This window comes from Pundamilia nyererei, unplaced genomic scaffold, assembly GCF_000239375.1.
Source record: "Pundamilia nyererei isolate P.nyererei 1_Seehausen unplaced genomic scaffold, PunNye1.0 scaffold00025, whole genome shotgun sequence".
In the NCBI taxonomy this organism is placed as follows: domain Eukaryota; kingdom Metazoa; phylum Chordata; class Actinopteri; order Cichliformes; family Cichlidae; genus Pundamilia; species Pundamilia nyererei.
The window spans coordinates 40,419-52,532 of NW_005187426.1; the positions used below are offsets into that span (position 1 = coordinate 40,419).

The following is a 12,114-nucleotide window of genomic DNA, read 5'->3' on the forward strand; positions in this document are numbered from 1 at the left end:
CACACACACACACACACACACACGAACGTCTGGATCCATTGATAGATGACCTTTGATACTGATCTGGGGTGATGAGTATAACTCTCTCATTACAAAGGTTACTACGGTGAAAAAGAAAGCTGATTTCTAATCCATGCTCAAGGTGAAACTGACCCTATGGCTAGACTGTAATTAAACAGAATAGAGCACCAGTACGTGAAGCTAGAGCTTCATTGCCTTGTCAGCTACCCATAACTATAAAGACACTAAATCAACACACTTTACAAATTCCAGCTAAAACAAATGCCACCCTTTAGATGCTCTAAAAACCCATCAGTAGTGTTGTTGATTCCACCAAACATTACAGCGGCATCGAAATGTTTAAAATTGCAGTTAGCCGATTTCAAATGTTTCTTATAACTAGCATCTGGCCCACGCAGATTCCTGCAAAATTATACAGTATACATATAGGAAAAAATTAACTAAAAAGTGAAACATATAATGTGCCAGCACACTGGTGTATGTGCTTGAGTGATGGTAGATTTAATCTAAAATGACAAAGTGGTGGAGGGGAATTGAGAGATGAGAGTAAAACAGCTGAAAGAGAAAGACAGAACCTGTGCAGGTCTTAAATAGGCCAGGCAGTGAGGATGGGCAGAGAAAGAGGGGGCAAAGCAGATGAGGCTGGGAAAGAGGGAAAGGTGTTTGCCGGGTCTCTTATTGGGGGGTTTTATGAGCAGAGTGATTAACGAGGGGAACTTTTTAGTATCTTAATGGTATCTTAATGAATGTTACTGCCCGTCGGCCAAATGAGCCCCTCTGTCTCCCCTCCCTGCTGCTAGAAAACCATCCTGGCCAGTTCTGCTTTTTTTTCCTTTTTTTGTGGGGGGCGGGGGGCTGACTATTTGGGAACGTGGGCACATTGGCAAAAGCACACTACATGTGCTTCTGCTTTTACCATGTGCCAGCAGCTCTCACGTATACTCCTGTGTGAAAAAAAAGCACCCCAGACATACAAACTGGCTAATGAGTCGCTCCATTTCATGCTGCATGAAACTGAAAATGGCATCTGGGAGGTCGATAGTGTATCTTCTCAGAGGACATGCATCAGCCTTTCTATGCCACTCTAAGAAAAAAAATATACTGCAATGCAGCTTCCAGCTCAGTCAAGTGGACACCGATGGACTTCACAAGTAGTGACAGCCAACAACAAACTAATAAACACTCTAATAATGTGATTAGTCCAAATGAAACACATTTCAAACAGTGTTCAGTGAGAAAGCTAATCTCAAACCCTTATGCTCAGTGCATCTGATGTTTGTTAATGTGAGATTGGGGGAGGCGTGCTTCGGTTTGTATTACACAACCTAATAAGCACTGTTTAACCATGCAAATTAAGGTTGCTGCACAAACAGGACTGCCCTCATAAAAAAGTTACATTGTCAATTTGCTTTGTTCAGAGTAAGAAATGGAGAAAAATGAGAGATGACTGGGTTGGGAGGTGTGTGTACGCTCACTAATTGGTTAGTGGTATAATGTTTCACCATGTCCTTACTTTCTTAAGATAAGCTCAATTTAGTAAACAAATGGATTCCTTTACCAGGGGCACAAATTTCACTGCTCTGTGGCGGTAAGTAAAGCTGAGCAGGCTGTAAAAACTAACAGAATTAATGACGTTCCAAATACTCCTGCGGGCCATATAATAAACAGCACAGTGTGTAAACTTAACAGCCAAGTTGCCTTCTTGTTTTATTTAGAGCCAAACATAAAAAAGGCAAAAAAAATGACACCAACAGATAAATCAAACTACAAGAGACCGTTCAACTTTACAGTAATAGAGGGCTGGTGTGTTGCCAAACACAACGTTACCAGTTCGATTCTCAGGAGGCTATTTAAGCTTCCACAATGAAATCATCTAAACGTTTCTCTGCTGAAAGTCAACTGAGCGGCTCAGCAAGAGCATAAATGTGAGCCAAGCTATAAAAGTGAGATACTGTCCCCTGATCCTGCATTTGTGTCAGCTCTAGGATATCTGTAGAGGATTTAGGATATATCTAACTGGCTTTAGAGACCCTTTGGTCTTACTTTACAGCAGCTAGCTCAACCTTCAGAAGGTAGCATCAGATTACTTAGATCATTTAAACTATATCGTGGTGTATTTTAGAATAAATACAGAATTTCACAAAAAAAAAATTCCAAAGATTAGAGAAGCTGTGAGATGTTTTAAAATACAACATTGCCATAAATGCACAGCACCATGGAAAATCCACAAAGTGATAAAATGTAACAACTCCGTAGTTATTTTTCATGCAGTTTATAATCATATCAGTACATTTAACCTTGACAGCAAGTGAGACCAGAGATTGACACTATTTGCCTCTGCTTCACAGTTTAGAAAATGTAGCGATAAACAGGCCAACATTTACATCCTAATATTGAAAACCGCAGTCATTTTAACGCCTTGTTTACCTCGTCGGTGTTGAAAATGATCTGCAGACCAGAGCAGATCATCTCCACCAAGTACAGCAGGAATAAAGAAACGGCATCGATCTGTAGAGGTGACAGAGGGAAGTAGGGTGGATAAGATGCCATCAAAGCAATTACTATCATTTGCACATACACCGTATAATAACTTCATACTTATAAATTAGTCTTCAATTTCTCGCACAGTGCAGAGAATGAGACAGACTTTACAGTAGCTATTAAACTTTTGACATTGGAAATCATCAACAATGGTGAAGTTGCTGGAAAAAATAGAATAATCAATAAATAAGTTACCTCTTTTACATTTTTGAATGTCTTTTTCTCCCCTCACAGGCAACTAACCTTGCAGCTTTATTTCGATTTCTCTCTCTCTCTCTAGCTCTCTTGATGTATTGGCCACCCTTCACTAGAAATGCATTCTCCATTCAAATGCTACACACCAAACTGACCTCTGTTAATACCACTGACAGAGGAACAAGCCGTTTTAGTGCCAATTTAGTGCACAAGCACTTCTCGGAGAAAGTCATTTTTCTGAGCGTCTATGCATGCCAGGCAGAGGGGCTGAGGAAATGAGACATTTTAATGGAATCCCCCCCCCACTCAAAACACTTGAAACAAAACCTGTCACAAAGAGATTGATTGTCTATTTTATTCATCCTGTTGTTCATTCATCTTTAGCAAGGTTCACTTACTACAGACCTTCTTCTCTGACCTCATTTTTTCCTAAAGTTATATTAAATATGTGACACAAAATAAAATACCAGGGTGGCAAATTTTACTCTACATTTTTTACAATATACAGTAAAACCCCTAGGTAACGCACACACATCAAACACACAGGTGTATGCACGAAGAATTCAATTTAAACGCTCTTTTTTCATTTGGTAGTTGCCCCATTTTTTCACTTGTCTGCTTGCTGGCTGACCTGCAGGTGGTGGTAGTCGCCGTGCAAGTAAACCTCATCTCCGGTGTCCACATGGAATACAGAGTGCAGACACTTTGAGGGGCTAGGATCCTGTTTAAACTCCTCCACCTAACAGAGATGCACAGAGAGAGAGAAAGAGAGAGAGATGAAAGGAGGGAAAAAAAGGTCCAGGGTAAAGGGAGGGAGAGAGAAAATCAAAGGGAGAGACATCCATGGCCCCACAGAGGTTACTAGAAGAAACTAGCTATACTAGAGTAGCCTTCAACAAATTCAAAAACATATCAACCGAAACCTTTTGTATTGAGTCAAACATGGTGATGAACTTTCTTTACACACTGTAATGTCTGTCATGTCTCTTATGGTTGCACTGCTTAAGGCAGAGATGGCACCTCTGCTCTAATTCTATATATGTCAATTCTAACGAATCAAATTCAATGCTGCTTCTTGTTTCTCTATCCTCCTCTGTCCATTCTTCTCTTTCCCCCATGTCAACTTGTCACGACAGATTCCCACATCCCCGGGATTTCTTTTCTATAATTTTCTCAGGCATCTTGAGATAACTGCTGTGAATGGAAAAAAAATGAAATTACACTTCACTTCCTTTCAGCATGTTCTCTTGAGCTAAAGCTGTTTGTTTTTTATATTTAAACTGTCAAACTGAACTTCTTTTACTGCATTCACTTTTGCTGACCCATCAACGTCCAGAGTTTTTTCCTGGCTCCAAAGGCTGGGGTGAAGGGTGATCAGAATGTAAGCATAATTGGTCTGAATATAGTTAAGGCAAAAACTTGAGTCTTACTTAACAGAAGTCAGTGGATTTCCACATCTGGCTCCTTTGTCTTAGGCCATTTAAATGTTTGTCTTTGTTTGTTTGCCTTTTTGGCTCCTCCATTTCAATTGCCACTTCAGCTTATTCTAGCTTTCTTTGCAGCTTTTTCACTTCAGTTAGTCTTGCTGCTTAAATTTAATCAGCTACTTAAATCTTAACCACCATCTGCCTGCACTGTTTTTTTCAATCTATTATACCCATACAAATATGATTCAAAAGGTTTAAAGGAACTAACATTTCTTTAACATTTTTAAGCCGTTTCAAAAAAATTAAATGTTTACAATCCTGACTGCAAGAGTTCATCCCCACTACAATCATACATGCTGCACATAATCTGTTCTTTTGTTTTGGTTTTTAATAAAATAACCTGATAAAGAGTGAAGAGTTTAATCAGGGAACAACACCACACGCTACACGTTACAGTACAAACATCTCTGCTCGGGACCACATAAGGGCCAGATTATGGCAACCAAAATGATAACACTGTTTAAAACAAGACATGTACAACATTTTAGTTGTGCTTTGTCCTCAGTGGTTTGTTGATGGCTTCGCATGTGTTTGCTTCATCGACTACACTACACACCAAATCACAGATGGGCCGCCTGTCCTGTCGCACAGTTATAAATAATTGGCCCTTTGTCCCATTTTCAGCTCCTTCGTTTCTTTTCTCTACTTCTCTCACTGCTCTCTCTATCATTAAATCCCTCGTTGTTGTCTCCATTGTTTTTCCTACTTCCTACCTTCTTTCTTACTTCTAGCTCTCTATCTCCTGTACTTTACGCTATGAGCTCTTTTATTTGGGTTCTTTTGTCGTCGTCCCCCCTCACACCTATTTTGCTATATAGTCAGGTCATAGTGGAGACCCGCTGTCCCACTTTCACTGAAACTGCTCCATTTCTTGCCATCCCATAGTGAGTAATGCTTATGTGCGTATGTGTACAGAATAAGAGGGGTACCTCTGTCAGCAGCTAACGCTGTTGTTTATGTTTCTATAAAACTTGCTTTTGTGTAGTGGTCTCCCTGATTCTTGCCCCTGCAGAGCCACAGTGTCAAGTGGCTCCACTCTTGGGATATTTGAAGAGGCCCCTGATCTTGCTTATTGTTTCAAGTGCTGCAATGCGCCAATATGGGCTTCAATTTAGCAAACTACTTCAACGCCTGCTGTTTTAACAGTCCACTTTCATGCACTTATTTTCCATCTTTAGCTACGCACAAAACTCTTGCATCTCATCAAGTCAATTAACTGCAATTCCTTATCATTTCTCACTGAAAAGGAAATGACTTTCATTTTCAAAACCAAGTTATGTTAAAGGGATACAGTGAGCTCAATAACTGTTTAGATCATCACGACTAAATGATCAGCTCACGTTTTTACGCTTAGATCTGTGACCATATCCCTGAATTGATCAATGTTTTGGTCTCTTCGGGCAGTGTAACAAGCCGTATACAAAAACACTGACTTATTGGCCTATTTAGTGTTCCAGCAGCCACTGGCACATAATTAGCATTCGGAGCACAGTAAAAAAAATTAAAAAAAACAAAAGTAAAGTTGCAGAGTCCTGAACTGACAAAAAATGACTTAAAATATGCTAAAGAAATAGATGTTGGATTAGCAATAATGGTAAGTGGGCCAAAATTCCTCCACAGCATTGACAGTTATTGCAAATCCTTGAATAGCTGTTGTTGCTGCTGCTAAGGGTGGCCCAACCAGTCATCAGGTTTAGGGGGCAATCACTTTTTCCACACAGGGCCATCTAGAGTTTTTTTATTTCTTAATCATAAAGAACTTCATTTACACCACTGTATGTATGTATTAAGGATAGGGATGTCACAGTAACACAAGAAGGCCGGTGTTAGTTAAATATAGAAATGGAAAAGAGTGTTGTTTGCAGCCTTAATAAGCCCGGACAGTGAGTTCCTCTGTTGCATATATAAAAATTTGTATTAACAAATATTGTTCTGGATGATAACGCTGCCTGAATTTCAATGCAAATCAGCATAAAAGCAGAGCATCTATATAGCATGTTGTATCTGTTGTTCACTAGCTCTGTTTCATGAGTTTCTCCTGCAGTATTGTCCAATTCCTTGAGGAAAACACACAAGTATTATATTTATTTATTTGTTATAATTAAGTTAAAGCACCTCAGGACATTGTTTAAAGATACAGGAATTGATTATTTGAAGGAAGAGAAAAGATCTGGTGAAATTTTAAACAATGTATTCTAAGCATTAATATTTTTATTATCATTGTTATCATCAGTAATCTCTAAATGTTTCGGTATACCTTTGTATTCAGTACGAACAGAGCTGCTTTAAATAAACATAAACAGCCACCTCATTTGTTTATCAATGGCAAAGGTAGAATCTTTTCCTTTAAGAAAAGTGTAATTGTTAAATAAAAGATATCCTTTCTTCCTCATACACTATCTTATCTAATCAGTGGGGCACAGCTGCTGTATTTGCTCTGTGATATTTGCCCTGCAGTGCCCCCATGTCACAGTTTCCATAAAAAATGCCATGTACTTCGTAAGCGTTGGTGACGGGGCCATAACGAAAGCTGTTCTGTGTAATTAACTGTGTAAACGCAGCTTTGTAATTAAGACAGAGAAACTCTCTCCCCTAAATTGGATCGTCAAGGTCGAGGCAAGATGAAAGAGGATGCCTTTCAACGGTGCACACCATATACGCGCAGATACACAGGGACGCAGCAGGCTGCTCTATTAAAAAATATGCTCAACGAGGAAAAAAAATATTCAGGAGACATATTTTTTTCCTCATTCACAGCCTACTCTACACATTCATCAGTTTTCAGTAGAGGTGGCGTGAAATTTTCCTCCTTCGGAGCAAAAGTCATTGGAAATTAGGAGACTGCTGGTTATTAAGCCCTCAGGACTAAATCAACTGGCTCCTTTTGTTATTTGTTGTGATATGAAAGAGGAACCAGATGTGTCCAAGGCTGTAGCACTAAGAGGCTTTGATGAGCAGGAATATACCTTTGATCTGCAACGCAGTGTGTAATTTCGGGGGTGTTTTTATGCAAACATGCAGAAGCTGTACTGAGCCAGGATGAAACACTCACCTTATCGGCCTGTCTCATGTAACAGTAGAGAATTCCTCTCATGCACTTGATGGCAGAATGCTCCAACTCGTGAGTTCGTCCCATGTCATCATCAATGCGTCTGAAGGGCAGGGAACAAAGGCCGAACACATGAAGACAAACTGTCCCCTACAGCAACTCCTTTTGTTTTAAAAATGGCAAATATTACTAACTGGAGTCACAGTTGGTCTTTTGGTCAGTATTCTTACTCCTTAAATGTCCGAAAGTAACAGCAGAGATCTCACAACTTAATATGAAGGACAAGTTTTCCGAGGAAAAAAAAAGTCCAAGTAGTCAGAAGGTCTGATACATTGTAGAACTGTCTACCGGTAAACTGTTATTTTATTCAAATAAAATATGAGTGAAAGGGAAGCAGAACATCAGAACCAGCTTAATAAATAATAAATAAATAATGCTAAATATTAAGTCTTTAATTCCTTACTACCTTTTGGTCAAGCCATTTTGTTCCCAGGTTTAAGCAAATAACAAATAATAAATAACCTGCTGAACCCTTTTTGGGGTAAGAAAGATAAAAAAATTTAAAAAATGAATCAGGTTTAGGTTGACATAACCCAGATCAAGCCAAACTTTTGCATTCATAAAGCTAGAAATGTTTGCCTAGCCCATATTTCATCAATAGGATTGTGGATTCATCCTAAATATTATTGTGATACAGAGAACTACCATGTGATTTTGACATGGACAACATAAATCCTGATCTGATGAGGACTGGAAGAGTAGTAATGGTCAATCATTTTGTTCCGTTAAAGCTGTCAGTTGGCCAGGACTGCTGTGAAGATCAAACTGCTTAACCCAAGACTAAATACAATGGTTCTCTGGCTGTTTCAGTTACCTATAGCTATGAAATAATGATCATACTGTGATTTTTTTTTTTGCTCTTTAGACTTTCCCACACGTAGTACTGATTTTGAAGTATATTAGTCATCAGTGCTGATAAACCAACAGAAGCTCTTAACAATTTACACAATTTACATTTAATAGTGAATGCAAATTAACAAAAAAATGAATGAATGCACTATAGAAAAATGCATTCAAATTGTGGGGAAACAATTCAGCTTTAAATGAAATCTGTTAGGTATAGAAAAGAAAAGTTTTGAAAGTCCTGAAATGAATACTGGTAGTGAAATGCCACTTTGTTCCTCGGTTGCAGCGACCACAGTGCGAATCAGCTCATTCTTTCTGAGGCTGGCAGATGTCAGATGTGTTTGACAAAGGTCAAGCTAGTAATGACTCTGGCTAACAACAAAGGAAAGCTAAGCCACTGATGTTATACTTGTTTAAAATTTCCGAGGTACACAATGCATTAATGACTGCCTTCAAGACATGACCCCGTGCATCAAAACTGACTGCATGGACTTGTTAGTGAGAGGAAATTTTCACTAGAGCTACCCAGTGTCATTAACAAGAAAATGTATATAACAACTAGAAAAGTGAGTAGGCAAAGCTGCAGATAAAAGCTATCATGTTTCCTTAAAATAGAAGTTTGTGGTAACTCCAACTGCCAGTCTTGTCATTGAATCTCACACACACATACTCAAACACACACAGCATCTGGGTGTGAAGTAAGTAATGGCACTATCCAAGCCTGTCAGATGAGAATCATCTTAATTAAATCCCAGTGACAATTCTAATAGGAGGCAGCCATGACTGATGACTGGGATCTGCCTCTGGTCACATCACTGCAGTACACTCTATTTTTACCCCGCTCTTTCCCTCCGTCTTCCCCCTCCATCTAGTTTCCTCTCTGCCTCTCTCGCCATCTTCCACTTCTTCTTCTCTATTGCGAACCCTGACCAGCTTAAATCTCCCCTCTACCACTCCCGCATCTCCACTTTCACTCTTTCTTCTCGTATACCTCCCCTTTCCAATTCTGCCTCCTTCCTCTTTATCTTTTTGCCCCCCACCCTTCTTCTGTGCCCTGTTACAAGCTCATTTTGTGGAAGTGCTCTTTCCTTAAGAGGAATTTGGGCATCAACACAGGGGAACATTGATAAAGGAGTTTGGTGGCCCCAGTGAAATTTTGAAATGTTCTTCTAGAAGTAATAACCCCTATGTGGTTAAAAAGCAAAGCCTCCAAATGACAGAGGCAGATTAAAGATGAGGATCAGTAAGCATGAAAACGAAGAGAGCGGGGAAAAACCTGTGAAACTAACTGGGGCTTTTTGGTCAGCTTTCATATAATGCCCAACAAACTGAGCTGTCCATCTATTTTAGTATTTCTTTTACACCAGCGTTGCTGTGATGCTGAAAAAAGGCAATACATAGGACTGGTTTTTCAGCTACTCCTGAGTTTATGGGTCAGTGGCATATTCAGAAGCACAACATGCTGCAACCATCTATCACTATATAACAGCAAGAAAGACCTCTGCCCACAAGAAACTGGACTCACTGCAATAACCATCTGTGTTTATGACCTCCGCCTCCACTACTCACCATGAATTTAGATTTCAGTCTGAGATACTCTCACAACAGTAATCGAAGAGTTCTTTAAAAAGTCTAACTGAACATAAACATGAGTTCTAAGTTTTTAACTTGTACAGATCACTAGCTGTTTACCCATATTCTATGATTGCACCAATTACAGACCCTGCAACCTCTAGCCTGTTGGGTTGGGTGTGTGAAAAGACATATTTTCAAATAATTTCAAGGATTGTGTGCACTTGTTAGTACAACTGGGCTTATCTTGGAGCCACACTCACCCACAAACACGTACATGTTGGTAATCTGCCAAACAGCTTTGGTCAAGTTGAGCTTTCTATGAGTTTTGTAACTCAATTTTAGGTAAAAAGCACTATCTTTAGCACACAGCTAAGGTGCCAGCTTCCTAAGTCCACACAAATTTTGGAAAAAGACATATTGAATACTTATAAACAAACATATATTACACAGTTTAATTTGCATGCGTGTGCATTTTGCATACTAACCGATATGCCATTGCCAAGGCCCAGGCACTGGCAGCACAGTACAGAGAGTCCCGGACCTTTGCCTCTTTGCAGGTAGAGCATGTTTTTACTGGGAACAGACCAGTGGTGGGACTCTGGTAGTTCAAAATAGTTGTCTTGACTAAAAAGACACAAAAAAGATAGAGACAGACAGAAGAAGTGGTGGGTTAATAGTTGCAAAACTGGAAATGTCATCTGCTCACAGCTAAGTAGTTGAAAGGCCAGTGAAGAAAGCGCCTGTTTTCTAGGCTGTAAAGTATTCTCCTGCAGCTCTTTGTTACGAATATCAAAAGCATCTCGTTCTAACTGATGAATTAGGTGGTAAATCAAGAATCAACAGAGTAAAATACAAAAATGAAATTTAAAAAAACAAACCCCCCCCCCGCAATAAGATTCTGTTTAAAGCGCAATAAACAAATCAGATAAATGTAATAAATAAGTATAAGATGAGAGAGAGAGCACTATGCGCCTCACAGCTTCAATGTCAGGGGCAGAGAAATAGTGGACCTCCCAGCTTCAGCGTCATATAGAGGAGCCCAGAGCAAACCCAGCAGCAAGCCTTAAAAAAGGCTATAAATTTATATATAAAAAAATCCAAAATAGCTGCAGCAATCTAAGGAGAGTGGGCAACCAGAGTTTTACAACTTAAAGAAATTCTGCACTTGTGAGCAATTGTTGCAGAGAATCACCACGTTACCAATGACTGTGACACTTTTCATATGTTTTACTGTTAATGAATAAGTACTTTTTAAGATTGTAATGCACTTCAATAGATTCTTACAATATTAAAATACAACTGAATAAAAAAAAACTATAATACACAAAAATATTATTCAAATGCCTGATAGATCTGGATAGATGCATTTTCAGCTGTTTGTTTGTTTTTTGTTTTTTTTAAAGAAGACACAGAGTCAAGGGTGCAAAGAGAGAGAGGTAAACTGCTCCATAGTTTTGGCACAAATGTTTGAAAGGCAAAATCCCATTTATTTTTTAGATCGGTACGTGGAATCACCAGAAGACCACTATCAGCAGATCGAAGGAAGAAGCATGATGTAGAAGATGATGTAAGTGGGGGCCTCTCCACATCAGGCCATGAAAGTAAGAGTCAAGATTTTAAATTGAGATCTAAAACTAAATGGAAGCTGGCGCAGACTCTTTAACAATGGGGTGATATGTGAGAATTTGTGAGTGTGAGTTAAAAGCCTTGCAGCAGCATTTTGGACAGCTTGAAGGCAATTTAAAGAAGCCTTCAATATTATAATCATGAGGCAATGAAGGCATAAAAAAGCATCTCCAATTTACCTTTAGAGACAACAGTCCTGAGTTTAGTGATATTTCTTAAGTAAAGAAAGCAATAGCAGGTCATAGACTTGATGTAAACATGAAAAGTCAAAAATTGATTAAAAATTAACCCAAGATTTGAAGCTGTAGCTTTTACAGTGGATGAGAAAGATCCCAAATGATGTCTAGTCTGGGGCTTAATGCTCTCTGGAGCAAAAATTTAACACTCATCCAACCATTAATTTCCTTAAGAAGTTCCATTAGAATGGATAGTTTATCTAACTATAAGGTTTGGAATAACGGTACAGTTGAATATCATCTGCATACAGATGATAGGAAATGGATTTCAAACTAATTATAATATGGCCTTGTGGCACAATATACCAGTTAAACAACAAGGGACTTAAGATAGATCCTTGCGGAACGCTGCATGATAATCTAGCTACAGCTGACCAAAAGTTTCCCACTGACATCAAAAGTGTTCAACTCGCAGAAATGAACTGAACAACCCCAAGATGGAGCTAGACATCCCTATCATGTGATTTAAGCGGTGGAT

At 39.0% G+C, this 12,114-nt stretch overlaps 1 protein-coding gene across 1 annotated transcript in view; it reads right to left on the reverse strand.

The window, feature by feature from the left end:
* The window catches only part of LOC102195293 (phosphorylase b kinase regulatory subunit beta-like), a 56,828-nt gene that overhangs the window by 18,339 nt on the left and 26,375 nt on the right, over positions 1-12,114 (reverse strand). The window contains exons 4-7 of the mRNA XM_005727691.1: positions 10,260-10,398; positions 7,297-7,396; positions 3,389-3,496; positions 2,449-2,529 (exon numbers count right to left, since the gene is read on the reverse strand). Coding sequence (XP_005727748.1) covers positions 2,449-2,529; positions 3,389-3,496; positions 7,297-7,396; positions 10,260-10,398 — 428 coding nt within the window. The remainder of the gene's footprint in view (positions 1-2,448; positions 2,530-3,388; positions 3,497-7,296; positions 7,397-10,259; positions 10,399-12,114) is intronic.